Raw genomic sequence first — 21,216 nt, forward strand, 5'->3', positions numbered from 1 at the left:
GCAAATAGTATAATAGACATTTTGATTGCACATCCGACTAGGGCTGTCACAATATCAGATTTTTACCACTTGATATTTGGCAATTGTATTATAAGCTTTGAAAATGGCACTAGTATATTTGATTGTCTACTTTTAACTGCAACTTTTCCACAGTCGAAGGTCATATGTAAAGAACTGTGAAGTGTGTTAATATTTTTTAATAAATATTTTAAGACAGATGTATCTGTCAAGCCTCTCAGGATGTTTGTTTGGTAACTGGGGCATTAAGCAAAGATGCACCGTGAGAGATGTGTCTGTGTTTGTAGATGAGGAGATATGTAGCTTATGCTACAACAGACAAAAACCGTGAAATTTAATCTGAGTTTGGTTTTAAAATTGTATAACCTTAATTTGACTGCGCCTACCTCTGCACTCAGGAGGTAATCTAAATATATTAACTTTGTCTGATGCTCAGAATGTGTTCACAGCCTTAAATCAAGTAACAGATGTTTCATTTTGTGCCAGATGGGGGATGTTAGTGACCATCTTTCACAGCTTGTGTATGTGTCTGTGGACTTGCCCTTACACATACACTTGGGTGCACGCATTTGTCCAAAGCATGCAGCCAAACAGTGTCACTGTCTGAGCTCCATTTGTGTGTATTTGTGTATCCAAACCCGGTGACTTGACACAGTTATGAAGGGTGAATCACACCGAGTGAACAGGTAGGGGATCAGTGTTTTGCTCATCAGTGGAGACAGATGTGAAAACTCAATAAGCAGTGTCTGCAGCCACCATGCTGCCCTGAAAAAAAAGTCAATTACAGAAGCTGTTGTTTCTGCCCCCTCCTGCCAGGTGCTGTATGAGGACAGTCAGATGGTGACCCTGACAGCCCCCTACATAGCTGGCTTCTTGGCCTTCAGAGAAACCCCTTTCCTCCTGGAGGCTCTGCAGCGGCTTCAGAGGAACCAGCCCACGCTTCTCCCTCAGGTCAGCTTCTGCACACAAACTGTACATAAGTGGAGTCATACTTTGTTTTTGATAGAGAAATTAATTGACTATTAATTCAAGTACTTGACATAATTATAAATATTTTTGATTTGGGACCTCTATATACACTGATCATTTGTTCCTCGTGTGTCCTTAAATCATATGGAAAAGTCGTTTTCCCCTTTTCCGCTTGCAGAAAAGTTAGAAAAGAGTTTTGGTTGAACTTTTTGGATTTTTGATTCTTTTTTTTTTATTCCTTTGTTTTGTTTGTGTTAAACCAGCTCCTGAAAGTTTACAGCCAATTTAGAAGTGGCTGGAATATTTGTTACACATCGAATGTGGAATAAAATTTTGGAGTTTTCTTTCACACTTTCGGACATTACTCAGATAAATTTTTTTCTTTCAGTACGAATGCAATGCATGATGGTATACGTGGCACATCTCGGCACATCTCGCTGCCACCGTGGATTCTCTCAGCACAAACACCAACCAGACAATTGGTTTAACTAAAGTCCTTTTTTATTTAGGCCACTGCACACAAGTAAATGTGTTCACAGCTGTGTGTCTCCAGTGACCACTTGTTATCAGATCTCACTTCCCCGCTTCATATGCAATTAAACTCAATGCATCATATTTGCGTTCACACCTGAGCTTAGAGCTGTCCACCTGTGGATGGGTCACCTGAGACAGATCAGGACCTCTGTCATGTTGTGTATGATCAAATATCCCATTTGTCTGCACGAGGGAAGGACACGAGCGTGAAAATATTGTACTTCATACTATGAAGTGAATTTTTAAAGAAAGGATTAAAACAAGTTAATGTTTTTTAAATAATTTTATTAAAGTTCATAATTATTCTGTAAATAAATAAATCAGTCTATTCAGTGCACTGTATACACTCTACACTGTGCTTCATGATTTATTTTCATGAATACAAACACACACACACACACACACACACACACACACTCAGTTTCACTTTGACTGCAGTCCCTTTATCTGCAACCTTTGAAGTGAGTTTTTCCTGTGACTTATGATTCACTGCAGGAAAAAAGTCTGCTTTGACGTCAGTAATTCATTAGTATTTAGTTTTACCTCTGAAGCTCAGGGTGAACACTATCTTACTCTACATTTGCTTCAACTGACATTGTATCAGGCAATAAAAATAAAATGAACAGAAAAAAAGTTTTAACTTGTCATATCAGGGAGAGCACAGGTGGGACTAACAACATTAACAGTGCCTCTGCTCCACAGCCATGATCAACGTTATTAATCACACCTGTGCTATGACGTGTCAAAGTGTTTCCGGCACAAAAGCTGTAAAACCCTGGAAAGGTGTTTCCATGAAAAAACACCTGAAATGTGGCACAACAGCTGAAGCCAGAGCTCACAGAGACACATACTTTGCTTCCCCTTGGTGATGTTTTAAAAATGAACAGGTAACAGCTGTAGCTTTGTTTCAATTAATTTCATTTGTACATGTGCTGTGTGCCCTGCCCTGCAGGTGGTGTTTGTGGATGGGAACGGTCTCTTCCACTACAGAGGTAAGTGCAGCTGGTCTATACCGACCCGGTGAGTGGTGTCTTCTGTGTGATTTATGGAAGGATACATTCAGTGACAGACCTAAAAATGAAGCAAGCAACAAACACTTTGACATTTCATGGCAAGAAAAGCACGGGCAGTAATTAATAACATTTCTGCAGGAGCCATGAGCCTGAATGACTATATATCTGCGGGCTCACTGTAACGGCTCACACTTATAGATTATAATATGTAACTTTTCCACATTATATAAAATATCTAAAAATAACTAGACCTATGTTATATATTTTTTGAGTTGTGTACTTATTTTATCCCAAATGTTTCCTGCAATTCTCAAATCTAAAGAGATCTGTGATTTTAATCATAGTAGCAGCCTGTATCATTTTGCTGCCTGTCTATGACGGCATATCCCCAATGCGCATGTCAGTGTTGTGGCTGCCTGGCAGAAACTCAAAATTGACTTTTATCTTGTTTTAGGCCACATTTTTAAAATACACTTTTTACACCATGGTTGTTTTTCAATCATATATTTTTACTGGATGAGAGATTTTGGTCATCGGATGTCTGGATCTTAAATTATTAGAGAGAAAAGCCAAGCTCAGACAGCTCGGATATCATCCACTATGAGACATCCTGTGTCTACTGAAGAGTGTTGGTGAATCATTGTTTTTTTTTTAAAAAGTGAAACTGCTTTATTCAGTGTTTCCACCAGTTTTAATCCCCTGGTCTGTTTGTTTTGGAGTGGAGGAGATCTTTGTGGTTAATTCGGCTGCTGGTAAAAACCTCCTGAATGACTGCTTCATAAGTTCATAAGAAACAATCAAAACAAAGGTTAGCAGCGGTCTCAGCTCCCAACCCTTCCCTGACATCTTTTGTCTGCTGTATAGTATTGGTGAATCACTGATTTTTAAAGTGAAAATACTTTAGTTATTTCTAGTGATTTTAATCCCCTGGTCCATTTGTTTTGGAGAGGAGCAGACCTCTGTGGATAATACGGCTCCCAGTAAAAACCTCCTGAACAACTGACACTGAAGGAATCCAAACCAGGAGAGGCTTACAGAAATGGTGGTGAAAATAACAACTCGCATGATCTCGCAATATTTCATGACCTCACCCAACGCTGTCTCGTGTTTTTGTTTTGATGAAAAGACCTATAAGTTTTATACTGTGCGTTAAATGGAACTGAGCTGTCATTAATAAAGTTAATTACACCTGTGCTTTTCCTGCTCTGACTCTGCTGTGAGAAAGGTCTATCGCTGTTATATTATGGCAGTAGTTCACATTGTGTCAAGGTGGCCTAACTAGTGGTCCCTTTTCTTTTGAGGAATAATCATTTTCCTTCGTTCTGGGAGTGAAATGAAAAGAGCAATATTAATCTCAGATCTGTGTGATAAGTACAGAACTGGAGTCACAAAAAACTCCCCCTAGAATTACAAATTGTTGCTTTTTATATGTAAGGGTTAACAAACAAGATATAATGTGTAAAGAGTCAGCTGTAGAGGGTTTGGTAGCCATATTTTTTCCCCTTCAGACAGAGTCAGGCTAGCTGTTTCTCCCCATGTCCAGTCTTCATGTCCTGACTTGAGCTCTGTATCTGAAGGATAAGGTTAGCCATATTCTGTATTTTTCCTCTTGTGGACAGATCCCACTGAAAGACAAAAAAGCAATAATAAATTTACAAGTACTGCCTGCGTATCCAAAGCCTGATACAGCTGCTCCACTATTGTCTTCAAATATTACAAATATATCAGTGAGCCGCACTGTTGGACTGGCTGATGTTCCTTCATTACCATGAACATACACACCCTTTAGTTTGTTTTGAGTCAATCCCACATGCACTATTCTTACCGGAGCACTAAATGTGTATTAATCCGCAGCTGTAAATAGTCCCCAACAAATGCAGTAATTACTTGTGTTGTTGTTTGTCAAAAACTACAGTCCACATCTGTCTTGTGGAATCACTAGCTCCATTTATTTTTGAACAAATGAAATTAAATACTTCAGCAGGGACTGACTGCAACAGTGAATGAAGACTGAAAGCATTTACAGAGTAACACAGTGTTGGTTTTTTAGTCTTTTCATAGGATTTACTGTCAACTCTCACTGAAATGAACACGTTTCTCAAAATGTTGTACTGAAGGAATTTTATGACTTGGAGAAGGAGGACAAGGCCGAGTCATGCACTTCTGCAGGAGACACCTGGAAAATATTTTGAATGTGACTGTCATTGATGTCATTTCATTAAATCAGCTTTTTGAACAACAGAGTTAAGAATTAAGAATTCTAGGTGAGGCCATGAAGTTGTGTAGGCCAGACGGATACGTTTTTGCCAGCTGTCTCAGTGTTCACCAGAAGTCCACTGGTTAGTCTCAGATTAACAGTAGCCTGTAAAACCTGTATTATATCAGTGCTGGCTCAGTTGTTGTTACTGTCACTGTTCGGACCTTGCAGAGTTCGGCCTGGCGTGTCATCTGGGAGTGCTGTCAGGGCTGCCATGTGTGGGCGTGGCCAAGAACCTGCTGCAGGTACAGGGTGTGTACAAGAGTGAGGAGCACCAGACACAGGTGAGACAGTCACCTCCTTAAGGACAGACTACCTTTTAACCTGACCTGAACTTACATCTCTGCACCAGTGGTCATTGTCAATATGTTTTCAGGTTGTCTGTTCATCCATACATACTTCACCATGAATGTGAAATTTGGGGCAAACATTCACTATTTTTCATTAATATTTTATTAGTAGGTTTTCAGTTTTTTTTAAACAAGTAACACAAATACAAAGGGGTCTACCACTTTGGAAGACAAAGACAAAGGAAGACATGGGAAAGAGAAAAAAAAAACAAAACAAAACAAAAAAAAACAACCCTGCTCTTAGAGTACAAGGTATTACAGTTACCATAACAATGAGTGTCAGCCACAAAATGGATGTCCAGTATATTACACTCACAGAGAGAAGTATGTTTATGTATATACATAAATATATAGTACATGTATAAACATACCATGTATACACAAACATACAAGTATTTAGATAGATGCTTTAGACCACTCTCGACAAATAAGACAGAAGTGGTTGCCACATTAGAGTGAAGAGAAACATTATATCTAATGCTCTCCAGATGTAACAAATTGGTGACCTCTGCCAGCCAAGACTTAAAAGAAGGCACATCTTCATTTTTCAAGAGGGTTAAAATATTCGTCTTTGCAATGACTGTGCAATATTATATTGTCCTAGGTTGCAAATGAGTTAAAGTTTAAAAGTGACCAACCCAAGAATGGCAGTATATATGTATTTATGTATGTATGTATGTATGTGTGTGTGTATATATATATATATATATGTGTGTGTGTATATATATATATATATATATATATGGGTCTGGTGTAATAACACAGTTGTAGAGTTTAGAAAGGCACTTGAACTATCTGACCAGAATTTGTTTACTTGTGGGTAAGACCAGACAAGGTGACCTAAGGTACCTCTGCTGATTTACATTTCAGGCAGGTTGGAGAGATATCAGGGTAGGAGTGTGGCAAACATTCACTTGAACTCAAGAATAAAAAGATTAAATTATAGTGGTCAAATGTCAATGGTAAAGGTCATTGTGACCTCAGCCTGGAACCGCTTTCCCAGTGTTTTGACTCAGACTTTGAATTAGTAATTTGAATTATTTCTCTGCTGTGGTTTGTCAGTGTAACAAAGATGCTGAAGAGCTGTTGTGCTGCTTAGTGTTTCTTTTAGATGCTTCTCCAGTGAAAGAGGCGCCAACCTTGACAAGTGTCAGTAGAGGAATTATTTGAGCTTTTAAAGTGTAATCACTTTTCTGTTTTGTTTATTGCTCACTGCATTCTTAAAAAAAATCGAAGAAATGTCAGAGAGGAACGAGGCAAAGGACAGAATCCTCGATTGCTTTTCAGTGTGCATCTGTGTGTGTGTGCATGTGAACTCACACATGTCTATTTGCATCCCCATGCAAGTGTATGTGTTTGTGTGTCCACTGTTTTGACAGTGTGACTTTTATTGCAAGCCAAGGCCCACTTGTGTAGCTAATGCTAATGTGACTGTTGGAATACAAATCAAGCTGGAACAAATACCTGTTGGTCAAAGTATACCTGTGGGACAACAGAATCTGGATGTCGTTAATATGCAAATGTTCACACTGTTTCAGTCTGAGCCTCAGCGACTTGTTGAGGAAAGAACAAAAACATGTGAAAGTTAATTCTGTCTGATGAGCAGGCACCAGCTGCTGTCTAAAACAATATATTCGCTTTTATTGAGAAAGGTTTATGGGAAGAAAAAAAAAGATGTAAGAAAAAAACAAACAAACAAAAAACACATTACAAAAAAACATGCATCCAAAATATTATGCTGAGTCATGAGTTGTAATTGGATTATAATTCCACTTTGATATACATCCAATGCTGAGCTGGATTTCTATTAAAAATATTTGCATTTTCTGATAGGATTTGTACATTTGCATAACTTCTACATATGGACTGTAAAAGCATGTACACACAAAATTGATAATGGATGTGTCATCCCTATGGAAGATGGTTCAAAATGGGGTTTGGTGTAAAATAGTGTTTGGAGTAACCTGAAGAAAACAAAGCCCTTATAAAACGGGTCCTGTTTTTTTTTTTTTATCTCTGATGTGACAGTGATAATAATTGAGCTCAAGCACTTTTCAATAGATGATGTTGTTCTGTAGCAGAGCGGTAACGGGCATTTCCTCTAGTGCTGATGATAAGTGCTTCTCAAAAGGGAACCAGATTGAAAGGCTCAAGCAATCATCTGATCCACTGCTAACTCAATTAGCAGGCCACACACTCCCTGTTTATAACCCCAACAGTCTTCATGTAGTAGTGTGACATGCTAATTCAGTTCTCTGTGGGAGTGTATCCATCTCCCTCAATTACTGTTTGTGGCTTTGGCGTCAGAAAATTGTCTCTGCTGTGGGAAGATCTGATCTCTTTGTTCACACAGAGCATGGTCGCCTCTAAGTTCACAGTCACACACATTACTGATGCAATCAGGGACAAAATCCTAATGGCTCGGACATGTTCATTTTAGGTATCGGGTAGCATCGGCATCACACGCCCATGCTGCATCTTTGGGTTCAGTTGATGGATCAGTTGCTGCGCGTGAAATTTTAGACCTCCCGTTTCCATCCATATTGATGTAATTGTCACTCTCTGGGGCTTCATCTCATTTGTCAACAGACACGCAAAGAATTGCGGCGCCTCGAGTCAACACCATATTTGGCATTTGATCGCTTCTTGGGAAATTAGTTTTGAACTAATCTGTGAAACACAAGCCATATCAGGCTTCCAAGTATATTTCAAGAGAATTTACTGTTTAGAAATAAGATTAGCCATAACCAGATCTACATGCACGCTGCCGCATACCACTGACAAATGATACGCTGCCATACCCAGTTAGATGTCATATTGCGTATCAGAAAACATTTCAGTTTTTAAAATACAATATGCTGTCTGAGAAGTGTCTCTGAAAGTTTCAGACACAACTTTCTCACTTTTGCATTAATTTAATGTGTGAGCCTCAAGAGTAAGTGTGTGTGTGTGTGTGTGTGTGTGTGTGTGTGTGTGTGTGTGTGTGTGTGTGTGTGTGTGTGTAATGTCAAACGAAAGTATTATGTGGTTTAACAGGATAAAAACACATCATTTGTTGCTGGATGCGCTGTGGTTACAGACACGGTCCTACAAGTTACAGTTACATTGTATGACATATTCATCTTAAAAATTAGTTCTAGTGCTTCAAAAGAGCTCAGTATTTTGAGAAACACAATTATGCTTTATCTGTCTGAGAGTGAGATGAAAAGATCAATATCACTCTCAGTGTGTGTGTTATTAGTACAGAGCTGGAGTCAGGAGATGATAAGCAGTTAGTGAACAACAACTGTGTGCAGCATCAGAAACTGTCAGAAAACGTCAGAAATTGTCTCTACATAGTAATACTAATACTAAAACTTGATTATGTGTGAAATGACAAAAAGGATTGTCATGTCTGTGCAGTAAGTACAAAGCTGGAGTGAGGACATGAGCATAAAGACTAAGGAAGACTCCAGCACATAATAACCCTCACAAACTGTCATTTTACATTTTTGTTTGTGGACGAAGTAAACAAACAAGATACATCATACTGATTCTTGAGCCTTAGAGGTGGGTAGATTGTTGTATTTCTGAACTTGGGACAGAAACAAGCGAGCTGTTTCCCCCTGCTGCCAGTCTCTAAACATGTTGTTACTCTGTACTTGTGCTGCATCCCCACAATGTTATTCTGATTTAGGAATATTCAAGCTTCCTTACCTCCACTGTTAGCCTTGTAGTCATATTATATAAAGGAGGTTTTTGTAAGTTTTGCTGTTGCTTCATAGCCAACGTTAGCATTGGCAGCTATTTACCTGCCAATCTAGAAGAAACCTTACAAATTCAGCATCAAATGTCATCCCTATACTCACCAAGAGCTGTCCACAATGGTGGAAAGCAACACTGATGTTAACTCTTGACTCTATCATGTCTTTTCTTCCACTGAAGTTAGCATGCTAATCACCCAGCCCCGATCCGTCTTCCCAACTTCCGATAGTGAGTCACTGTAGCCTCCAATCTGCCCCGAAGACGTAGCGCTGCTCAGAGGGCATGTTATAACCTCTTGTCCTGTAAATGCAACAATGGCCGAAGCTCTTAGAAATCACCCCCCGCTCCCAGCAGGAACCACATGCAGTGGCAGAAAAAACTTACAAACAGCTCCTTTAAATAAATTATCTGTTTTTGTCTGAATTAGCATATTTTGTAGGATTACAAATTTGGAGCAGCTCATTAACAAGTGAAACCAGATACAAACAAACATGTATTAGTCTTAATGTTGTTTTTTTATTTTATTTTTTATTTAGATTTAGCTGCCACCTGTTTTTTGGACACTCTTTTTTGTAGAGGACCACAGATCTCACAGGAAAAGTAATTAAGCATTTCCTTAAAAATAGGAATTGTAAATAAAAATATATAAATAAACGATTAATCCATCAATAAATACTATGATTTTAAAACAGATTTACAAACAGCATAAAGCTATCATTAAATACGCCATGTAGAAATACATTTATTAATTCATGAATATATATTAGAATTTAATTTGCTAATCAATTTGCTTAGTCATTTAACTTCTCCTTTTAGTCTCTCCTTTTAGCCTTTTTGTGACACTCTGGGCCTTCACTGCAGGTAAAACCCTGGTTATGACGACTAAGCTCTCCAACCAATCACAGAGCTCATTACATCCCTTAGCCAATCGGGACCGTTTAGTCTGGTTATACCAGACGTAAGAGTGGTATTTATCCTCTCATCTCACTCTGGGAAATAAAATAAGTGAATTTCCCAGACCGTGAAGTATTCATTTAAATAAGAAAAATCAAGCTGTAGTGTGTAGCTAAAACTAAACAGGGTTTCATGGCTTTCAGCCACCATGCTGGCCACTGCTGGAACCAGCTCCCAGTGGATATCAAATCTGCCCAACCTGCTAAACTGGCTTTAAAAAGAAGCTAAACACTGCTTTATTCTCCACTGCCTTCGTTTAAGCTGGCACTTTAATTAGATGATATACTCTGTGTTTTTATACTCTTTTCTTATGTTTTTTTTTTTTTTTTACCTCTATTTTTTTATGCTTGTTTGATTTCTGTAAAGCACATTTAATAACTTCTGTGTATGATAGTATGGTACACAGATAAATTTGCCTTTCCCTGTCTAGTCTGAGAAAACTCGGTTATTACAGCTTAATGAAAATTAGATTTTTTTTTTTCTCTTTACCACTAAATAATGGACCAAATGCCTTTTTAAGATGACGGCCGGTGTGTCCATTAAAAGACATGCTTGCATCCTGTTGAAGTGTCCTTGAACAAAAGCCTTCATCTCTACCTGCTCTCTAGCCTCTCTCTGTTGCTCACAGGTGAATTCCCGCTAGATGTAAATGTAATGTGTCTGTGCTTGAACAGAGTCAGGGGAGTGCAGTGTGTTTTGGTCTGTGCCAAGTCTGAGACAAAAAACAAAAAGGATGAAAGTATTTCCTGTTTTGCCTTGATTCACTTTTAGAAAATTATATCCTTGTCGACGTTCCTCTCTTTTTACCTCCAGTGTAGCTGTCCTCCTCTCCTGCTCCATCCTCTTTCCTCCTCTCACTTACTTTTCCTCCCATCTCATCTCTGTTTCTTTTTTTTCCCCTCTTTGTCCCTCTTTGTCTCCTTCTCTTTCTCACTGATGGCCTGGCTGTAACTCAAACTAGTGTGATATTGATGACTTGCTCTGTGTTTCTGCTGTCCTGGCTTCAGTCCTACACTCGCTTCATGGGAGCCAAATCTCTAGCTCACATACAAACATGCACACACACACACACACACACACTGTTGGCCTCATCCCAGCCAGGATCAGAGGCCCTGTGCAGCCCCTCCTGTCTCCCTGCTGGCTGCTTGCTGTAATCAGTCATAGTAGAGTGGACACCCCATCCATCATGGAGGCTAAGCTCCCTTCATGGCTCTAGCCCATAACCCACAGCACACCTGTCAACAGCGGTCCACATCACTGTGTCTGACTTTGCACTGTCTCTTCGACTGTGAACGTAAAACTTTAGTTCTTGTAGAAGGAAATGAAGGGGTCGTTTCAAAAGTTATCCTGAGTTAATCGTCAGCTCATCATAAATATGAGGCATTTATCTTGTCTGGTTTGATGTATTAAAAATCAAAGATTAGCCAGCCAGTGGATCGAGTCATATTTGACTGATATATTGTTTTGGATTATTTTTTCTTTTTATGATTGATTTAATACCAGATGGATAAGATTTATAATTAATCATTAATAAGAAAAAACTAACAAAAAAACGAAATAATAGTGATAACATCTTTGATAAAAGTAATAATATTTGTACATTATCAGGAGCTCGCATTGCGATTAATTAATTAATTTTTATAAGCAACAATCAGTGTATATTTGGTCATAAGTGCAGCATAAGACAGTTACACCCAAAGTCAGAAAGACTGGTCTTTAAATCGGTATCAGTGTGTCAGGTGTCAGTCTGCTCTGTAAATCATTTCAGACAAATGCTGTTTGATAACTGAAAGCTGTCCTACCAACACACTGAGTCATAAAACAATACAACATCATATAGACAAAAGACATGTATAAATAAACAGAAATCAAATCACAGCTGTTTTTGTGTTGCAGTGTGATGTCGGCCTGTTCAAAGCAGAGTCACATTAAAACAGGTTTTTTCTACCAAGTTGAAAACGTTCTGACTTTACTCCTGGAACAATTTCAGTAGAAATATTGCATGCACAGACAGTTTGGATTTTTGTCAGAGACACAATTTAAAAAAAAAAAAGAAAAAAAAAAAAAGATGAGTTTGGTCCAGTTTTAGAACAGCTTGCAATTTGAGATGAAAGTCTAGATGCACAGAGGTCAAACAGAAAGGAAAGAGAGCTTGAAGCCTCTCCTGCAGGTTAATAGTTTGTTTCAGTTTGCTGCTGTTTGCTCTTGCCTGCTGTACATCTTTCTTTTGATTTTGATTTTTTGTTTCTTTGCCTCCGCAGATCGCTGCCCTGCAGAGAGGAGGAGACAGCTTCCCACTCACAGCCGCCTCAGGCAAAGTGCTCGGAAAGGTGCGGCAAAGGACAGATGCGCAAAAATAGAAGCCAATAGTTTTCACATCAGTGTTGTTTTGCTGCTGCTGACATCAAAGAACACACATCGTGCTAAGAGTCAAACTCAACAAAATGCGTGTGACGATCACAATCAGGGGGAGAGGTGGATGTTGAAAAGTTACCGGAGACTCTTTGTGTCCAGGCGCTGCGGAGCTCTGACAGCAGCTCTAAGCCGGTGTACGTGTCTGTGGGCCACAAGATCAGTCTGGACACAGCTGTACGCCTCACACACTCCTGCTGCCGCTACCGGGTCCCTGAGCCCATCAGACAGGTACACACACACACACACACACACACACACACACACACACACTTCCAGCTTGCAATAGAGAAAAGGCAAATTCAAAAGACTCTGTGATCAGATGTAACAAAAGTTGAACTCCTCGGCGTTGAGGCCAAGCTGTGTTGGAGAGTGAGCAGTGATCATCACTTGTGTAACAGTGTCCTGCTGTGAGGCGGGGAGGTGCGATCATCACTCTGTGTGCTTTGCAGCAGAAGGGCCTGGGAGAAATGGAGGGAATAATAACATTTGCAGCCAAATTAGGGATGCACCATTTTTTTTTTTTTTTTTAGAGCCAGTGCAGATGACCATGCAGTTTCAGACAATAACATGATGTCAGCTGTCAAGAACTAGTCCAAGCTACAATGTGACAATGAAGGTTTTTTGTAGCTCATATTCAGACAAACAAGCCTTTTTTTCTGCTGAGTAGTTTATTGCCTATGCTGTTGCTGTTGCTGTTGCTGTCATATTTAGTCCACGCTTCTGCCATACACAGTCAGATTTAAAAAGCGAGCACGCTGCAGGACAACAAAGCAGGATGATTGATGTTTCAGCAGGACAGTAAGGACATAGCCAAACAGAGCACAAAAACAACCCCTGAGTACCTGTTAACCAGGGGGATGAATGATTTTTTTCTGGTTTTTCAAGGGAAAACCTGAATAGATGAGTGGAGAAACATAACAAATGCAGAACCTTCTAAACAAGGCTCGAGGGGCTCACTGAAGGGTTTGATGGTTTTCAAAATGCTGGACAGGAAATGAGAGAATTTTCTTTTGGAGGAATGCATTAGAGATTAGTCCAGTGGTTTGACTTGGAAAGTCTGTAAGGAGCACTGTAGCTGGTCTGGATCCTTGTGTATGAATCCATTTGAACATTTGTGGTATTTAAACATAAGCTTAAAAAGATGATTCCTGCTGCAGTTACATGTTTTTTTTAAATTTTGACTGCAACAGCACAAACTCTGGAGGATAAAGTGAAGGAGGCTGAATACTGTAAAAGGCATAGAAACAGGCATAGAAAATTTATATTATGTTCACTGTATCAATGTGATGTCCATTATGACTGCTGGACACGACATGTCTCCTTCTTCACTGAAAAGTCCACTGTCAGATTGGTGCACTGGAGGTTTCGAGTTTCAACAGCACACTTGTGTATATTACACACTGGACCATCACATGTGTCTTAAAGGAAAACTCGACCGATTTCCTTCAAAGTCTGTTTCCAGATTTTGGGCAGCTCTACTGCACGCATGTGAAAAAAGTTGTATAAAAACTTGTGTTTCTCCAGAGGGAGCTTTGTAAAGTCGTTGGTTGGTGCTGAAGACACCAAGTTTGAAAATGGGGAAAAAAAAAAAAAAAAAGTCACAAAACCACTGTGGGCCGCTCTCAGCTCTTGCTGCAGGCTAAAGCTCAAGGTCGCATTGGCCACTACTGAATCTCTGTGACCAAACTGATGGTGGCTGAGTTGCATTGTGAGTAATGTGGGCACCAGGTTTTGACAAGGTTGAGGAGTGTGTGGAGGGGAGACTTAAATGTTTTTTTTTTTTTTTTTTTTGGTAATGAACTTTTTTATTGATATCAAAATACAAAGGATACAATACTATTACTGGACAAAGTTGGATCTCAATGGTGATACAAGGTCGACCCAATTTTTCTAGAAATTCTTAAATTTATAAGATTCTAATCTGATTGAAAAAGTTAACCTTTCCATCATATAGATATTATGCATTACTTCAACCCAATCTTCCATCTTAGGTGCCTCTGTCTTCAGCTACTTCCTGGTAATGGCTTTCTTACTAGCAACCAACATGATCCTAAACATATATTTGTCTCCTGAATTTCTAATTCTTTCATTCCCTTTTCCCAGGTATAATATGTCAAATGGGAATGGAAATTCCACCCTCAGAATTTTCTCCATACAATTCTTCAAATCCTGCCAGTAAGGTTTAATAGAGGGGTTAATGGTTTTTTTACCTTTAGGTAACAGAGGAGAAGGTCACCTGACATGGAAAATAGGTGTGTTGATAATGTTGTTTACGCTAACGATGACAATCTCATGAACGTGCACCTCCTTGTGTTCAAACATCTCAGAAAACATAGGGGAGATTTTGTATAGGAATGTGAAGTTGCAAATTGTGCTGTTCATTCCCTTTTTGTGTCAGCTTGTTAGTGGTTCAAGGATTTTTATATATTAGACAATATAAAGAACTTAACTGAGTTATTGATTAAAATCACTTTGAATTGTTTGCTCACACTGTCCAGCTACAGTGTGCACTGTCTCTAGAAGCATTTACAGGATAAGTGGGTATTGACTATCAGTGTCTGGAAGGGTGGTTTTACAGCTGTCCTGTAAAGGAGTAAAAGTTTTGACAACATTTCAACAACATAAGGTCTTAAAAAGTTTGGTCTTAAATCATAAAAATAAAGAAAGAACTTGAACTCATCCCTTCTCCTCCTCCATCAGGCTCTTTCTGTTTCTGCCACTAGGCTGTGCTGTGCTTCTGCTTTTTCAACATGCTTCACTTCCACTGCGCAGAAAACACACACTCATGCACACACACGCGCGCATCTCAAAATCAGTTTTTCACCAAGGGAGCTGCAGTAGCAGCGGCTTACTCATCCCCTCCTGTGTGTGTGTTTATTTCATCAAAGTGTGAGTGTGATGTGTTTAGCTTGTGGGAGGAGGAGGAGGAGGAGAAGGAGGATGGGGAAGCAGCAGGGACTGAATATGGACATCAGAGAGAACCTCACCTTCCTCCGTCCAATCACTGACCCCTCTCTCTTTCATCTTTCTCTCTGTCCAACTGTTTTCCACAGTCCCTCCTCACTCTCTGTCTCCTGCTCTCGCCCTGTGTTCTCTCTGTCTCTGTCTGCCCCACAGATATTTCCTATTCTCTTTATTGCTGACATCACAGAAAAAAAAAGATCCTTACAGATCCAGTTCTGGAGAGTGTCATGTTCGGAGCTGAACTCTTGAGTTTACGTCGCTCTTTCGTGGGCAGAGCAAGAGCCGTGTCCCTCGGGCCTTTTGAAACCTCACTCACAACTTGTGGGAAAAAATTTCAAAAAGCTGTCGACCTGACAGGAAGGCTCTTTGAGTTATGTAACAGTCGTCTTTTTGAAGAGTGAACACAGTAGAATACAAGCTGCTGCATCTTCCCCTCTGTCCAGACCCTGGTCGTGGACAACAATAGGAACAGGCCAGACAGAGGTCAAATTATAGACAAGTGAATATGTAATATTGTCCACACTCAGAGGAAGATATCTCTCAGTTACACACACACACACACACACACACACACACACACACACACACACACACACTTGTACACACAATTGGGCCAGACTCAGCAACGAAAGGTTGCCAGGGTGTCTGTGGCAGACTTTGTGCTGTGGTTTGTGTTTAGTTGTGGTTCACTGCCGACACACACACACACACAGAGCAGTGTTGGATTTTTGTCAGATAAGGGCGCAGCTGACACATCAGCCTGTGAAAGAGAACAAAACAAAAACACTAACACTCGTCTGGTGCCAGTAGGACGTTTGTCTATATGATTTTTACCTTACGAAGATTCAAAGAAAACCAAATGAAATTATCAATAAAATGGAAGAAAAAAGCAAATTCTTGTTTTTGACAAACTGGGAAAAAAATGAAAAATTACAAAAACACACATTTATGTATAACAAATGTTTTTGCCTTTGATCAGTGATCAGCTACTCATAACGAATATCATCGTAAAAGGCCATCTTAATATTTTACCATGATGGATATTTATTAAATTGATTGAAATGAGCAAAATCCAATTAGATATTGTAGAAAGTTTTGGATTAGTCCAGGGTGTCAGGCGTTACTTACAGTTTTAATAATCACGACTGACTGAGGTAAAGTGTCCCAGCAGCTTGGGGGGGGGTTCACGTCCTAAATCTATGAATTAACCATTCACTCTGCTCTGTCTTCCTCCCTCATCTTCCGCCCTCCTCCTCTAAAGTCTAACAAGATCCCCTCACCTTACATCATGAGTGAAGTAAACCCCTCCTTCCACAGCCTGGAAGAGTCAGGGGGAGGAAGATGAAAGGGAGAGATGACATCATGGTGGAGTCTGCAGAGAAGGCTGATGTGTGAATGCACTGCAGCAGAATCTTATGTACCACCATGGAAAAACTAAAACACACACGCACATATACACACACACACAAACACAGGAGCTGAGATTAATTCGCGCCCCATCTCAGTCTTGCTTCCTAACGCCATTAAATTCTCACACTCCCTCTGTATCCCATGCTTCACTTGATAAAGCCTAAGAGTGCATGTGATGGGAAGCAGAAGGACAGCAGATACCTGACTGGACTCATCCTCTCATGTTTTACTCTGTGGTCACTGTGACAGTGTAGAGGTCAGAGTGAGGGAGCTGACACGTCACAGAGATGTTGCATCAGTGACCAGACCAAAAATCACAAATCTAATCCCTGCACAAGCACATACTTGGTTTTGGTTCATTGTCTCATAGAGACTAATGTCTCATAGTCATCTAGTGTTTCTCCTGGGATGTTCATCATCTGAGGTGGAACTGGCTCCTGTGTTGATGTAATAATCTGGATCTGAAGAGTTAACTTCAAGCTTAAAGTGGTGTTACCATACATAACCTCATATTGGCAGGTTTAACAACTGGCCCCAAATGACAAAAGCTGGAGAAAATAAATGAAAGTCTCAGTTGTTCTGGAGTTGCAGGAACAAACAACACAGAATATATGTATATGTATGGATTAAAAAAAAAGAAATCTTATTTTTAATTTATGAAGGTGCAGTTTTTGGCTGTTGTCCTGCAGGGCTCTGTTTGACATTCACAGGTCTAAAAATTTCTGAAATAATCTTCCATGAAGTTTTGTAAAATCGGGGTCAGTAAAAGTAAAATCGGGACAGTGTTCAGCTGATACACCAGTTAATTCCAGTGAACTACTAAGTGAGTGTAACCAACAGTGCCCTTCAGCTGAAGCACAACAGGTCAGCTGAACATGCAAAAATGTACAGTTTGTTGACAGGAAAACGTGCAGGTTGACGTGCTGCAAATGAAGGATAAAGTTTCCAATAAGAAATTGATCATGAATAACTTCTTACTTGGGCATAAAAAGAGCAGCTCCTTCAAGGAAATTCCTCTGAATCAAAGGGAAAAAAAGTCAGCTTTGTTAGCAGAGAAGCTGGATAAATTATCAAAAGAGAAGACGACAAAATGTTCCAGTTTTCTCATCTTTTGTACAGTGTGGAGTCTAGAGCTGAAAGTCAGTCGACAGAAAACTGGCAGCTGTTTGACTGTTTTGATGATGCTTTAGATCAAATGTTTTAAGGATTTTTAAAGCAAGCATGTCCAATAGTTTTTTTTTCTGCTTCTCCGGTGTAAAGAACTGCTGGTTTTCTCTGTTTTATATCATTGTAAACTAAATATTTGGTTGAACAAAACAATGAAAAGTTTTTTTTCGCTATTATCTTAAATTTTATGAACCACATTAATAAAAGAGAAAACAATTGGCAGATTAATGTCTAATAAAAACAATACAAGTCCTAGTGGGGTTACTTCACAGAGAGAAAAGAAAGTGTGCATTCATTAAATGATAGATGGTCATGGTTCTGTGATTTTTAGAGGTCTTCAGATCTCATGTGGATGTTGCTGTAGTGCTCTATAAGTGTGATGAAAATGTGAGATTCTAATTTATGATTAATATTTTTCCCTTATTTCCCATTTGTGCTTCTCCCTCCTTTTCAGCATGAAGTTTTATACATTTTCTTTAAAGAAAACATGTCATTTTCACCTAATATATATAAGACCATTTGTGTGTTGACTCATGGTGTTCCTTTTACCAACTGAATTTTTGTGGTTGTCTGATTAGGTATTTTGCCCAGTGTTTTTGTGCAGTAGATGTAAGGGACAGTTGTGATGCTTGGTCATGTGCTTTATGGAGGTTGTATACACACAAAACTTAGAAGTAAATGTAGCAGCAGCAGCAGCAAATATTTGCACTTTTATTCAAGCAGTGTTGCCCTCAGATCCACCTCTTTTTTTTTTGTTGCATATTTTAGTTTTATAAGGAACTTCCTGTTAACTAAACTTTACTATTACTAATCAAATCTCAGAAATTTGTCTGTGTTTCTGCCTTTGATTATTAGCTACCAAATTACGTACTTTTTCCAGGGAACCTTCAACTAATGATCAGGAAACAACAGATAAAATAAATCATAAAGAGAGTCACTTTTCCTTCCCACATGTTCAGCTCTGAAACATGCAGCCCTCTGGTCAGAAGCTCTCTCCTCTGACCTCTCAGTAGATACACAGATAAATAAAGCATGTGCACACACTCCACACATACACACACACACACACACACATTCACACAGGCACATCTCCAGCTCCTCACTTCCTCTCCAGAAGTCAGTTAAAAGCTCTAATGGACAGCAGTGGAACAGAAACCTAATTTTCTTCAAGCTAATGTTCCTTGACAAACACACTTATCCCGTCAGACCTGCTCACGTGGGATTAGCAGGCCTGCCCGCTGCCTTGAATAGGTACAAAGAAATATAAGAAATAAAGTGTTGTTGTGAAGCAGTTTTAAGTTCTTTGCACCAAATGACAGAATCGCTACTGTTTTAGGGCGAATTTTCTTTTGTAGTGCGTATATTAAAAAAATGGCTCAGAGCATGAACAACACCTCAAAAATACAAACTTGTGAAAACTGAAATCTTAAAGATTCATCATCATTTATTCAAGCATTTCAGTGAACTGATGAGGCGTCTTGGACGAGTAGCTAAGCATCATCAGGACTACAACAGTGTATCTTACAGCAGGGTTCTCCAACCTTTTTTACTCTGAGAGCTACACTGACAAAATAAAAGGGACTGAGAAGCCTTCATGTCTTATATTACTGTTCACATTTATTCTCATATCGTATCTAAACTGATCTCCAAACCAAATTAGATCAATATCTGAAACAATAACCAAAAACATCTGAAACTCACATCAGTGTCAAAAATCTGAGCCATGATTCAGTGACACCTGAACACACAGACATGATAACACCACCGCAAAGAAACGTTCGTAAATCTGCTTAGAAATTGGAGAAAAAAGAAGCTGCTTACTCAGTAATCTAGTGATAGTTGTCAGTACATCCAATGGTAAATAACAACTTAAAATAGCTGATTTAATTTAGCAAAATGTAAACAAACATGGGCTGAAGTTGAACCCTACAGCTGAACTCACTTCATCCATGGCAACATATTTCCTGTTTGTTGTAAAGTTTATTTTTTATCTGTTCTGTTATCCAGAAGAGTTACTATCATAGCATATCTGATGTAAACAAACATGACAGGGTAACTCGTCTGACAACTGACATGTAATGATTTGTTGTTGAAGAGGGGTGGGTCTGTCTGTGTGTTGGATTTAGTTGCATTTGGAATAGATTTACTGGTGGAGGTGTTGCTTAAAGTTTGTACTATGCATCTATGGTTTGTAGATATATTCTGAGAGCTTTTGGGTGAGCTACTGTAAAAACAGGGGGTGAGCTCCTGGTAGCTTCTATACATCCTGTCATGTGGTCGACTGTGAAGCTTCATAGACAAGTCTGATGCTGGCAACAGGCTTGTGTTCATTGTTGTGACATGTGAGGAGTCTTGGCCCACATTTGGTCCAGATCCATTACTCTCCACCCGACCCCACCCCCACCCTCTTCCTCCTCCTCCACATACCCTGATGGGAAGACATCCAGTGGTAATGGGACTCTGAGGAGCTGGCTGAGATGTACAGTAACAGCTCGTTTCCAGACCTCTCCTCTCTGCCTGAGTGCTTTGCACAAAGAAGGAAGTCACTAATTACGCTCGCTCTCTGTCTGCAGCGGTCACCTGTACACTGCAGACTCTCAGAGCTGCCCTGCATCACCTCATAGAGGACTGTAAGAAGTCACTGTGCGGTCCTCTATGATGTCTTGCTTTCTGGCAAACTGTTTCCTGGAAGTATCAAAGAGGTTTGACTTGTGTAGCTGACATTTATCTGTAGCTTCTTAAAAACAATCTCCCTGCAGAGCCACACATGCTAAAAACATCCTCCTTTACAGCATCGTGATGCTGTCTGAGTATTGGATGTTTACAATTTCCCTGATAAGAGGCGATAAATGTGGCTCCATGCTCCAGTCTCCATTTTGTATCTCCAAGCAGCCCCCCCCCCCCTCCACCCACCCTTCTGTAGGAAGACGGGAAATGTAAAAGCTCCACAGCTGCACTCCCAGATTGCGAAAACAGATGGAATTTCAATGTGAGTGATAGGCGATGGGGAGCCTGCATGCATAGAATAAAAGAGATTGAGAAATGCATTGTGGGTGTGAGGGTACAGAGGAGAAGCCATGCAGCGTGTTTGTGTGTATGTGCTTGAGAGGGAGATTTTGTGTATGTGTGTTTTGTGTGCAGATATGAGGGACAAGGATATATTTCTGTAGGAAGCAAGGATTTTTTTGTTTGTTTGTTTTGGGTTTTTTTTAGGATTACAGGCTGCAGATGCAAGAATCCATCCTGTACAGGAGGCCATAACAAAGTGTATGTTTTTGTGTATGTGTGTGTGCGTTCTCTTTGATGTCACCAGCCCATGTGTGTCTGTTGTGTGAGACTTGCTTTTGATAAGTTGCCACTTTTTCAAATTTCTCTTTCAACTTTCAACCTCCTTGTTCTACACGACTTTGTTCGTCCTCAC

General features: G+C 39.7%; 1 protein-coding gene across 2 annotated transcripts in view; it reads left to right on the forward strand.

Moving 5' to 3' along the window:
- The window catches only part of LOC139636678 (endonuclease V-like), a 69,824-nt gene that overhangs the window by 6,021 nt on the left and 42,587 nt on the right, over positions 1 to 21,216 (forward strand). For both annotated transcript variants that reach the window (XM_071504928.1, XM_071504929.1), the window contains exons 3-7: positions 835 to 969; positions 2,474 to 2,513; positions 4,963 to 5,075; positions 12,101 to 12,169; positions 12,354 to 12,482. In XM_071504928.1, coding sequence (XP_071361029.1) covers positions 835 to 969; positions 2,474 to 2,513; positions 4,963 to 5,075; positions 12,101 to 12,169; positions 12,354 to 12,482 — 486 coding nt within the window. The remainder of the gene's footprint in view (positions 1 to 834; positions 970 to 2,473; positions 2,514 to 4,962; positions 5,076 to 12,100; positions 12,170 to 12,353; positions 12,483 to 21,216) is intronic.

The sequence above is a fragment of the Trachinotus anak genome, unplaced genomic scaffold, assembly GCF_046630095.1.
Source record: "Trachinotus anak isolate AG129_WGS33_773 ecotype Australia unplaced genomic scaffold, CSIRO_AGI_Tana_v1 ptg000019l, whole genome shotgun sequence".
Taxonomy (NCBI): Eukaryota; Metazoa; Chordata; class Actinopteri; order Carangiformes; family Carangidae; genus Trachinotus; species Trachinotus anak.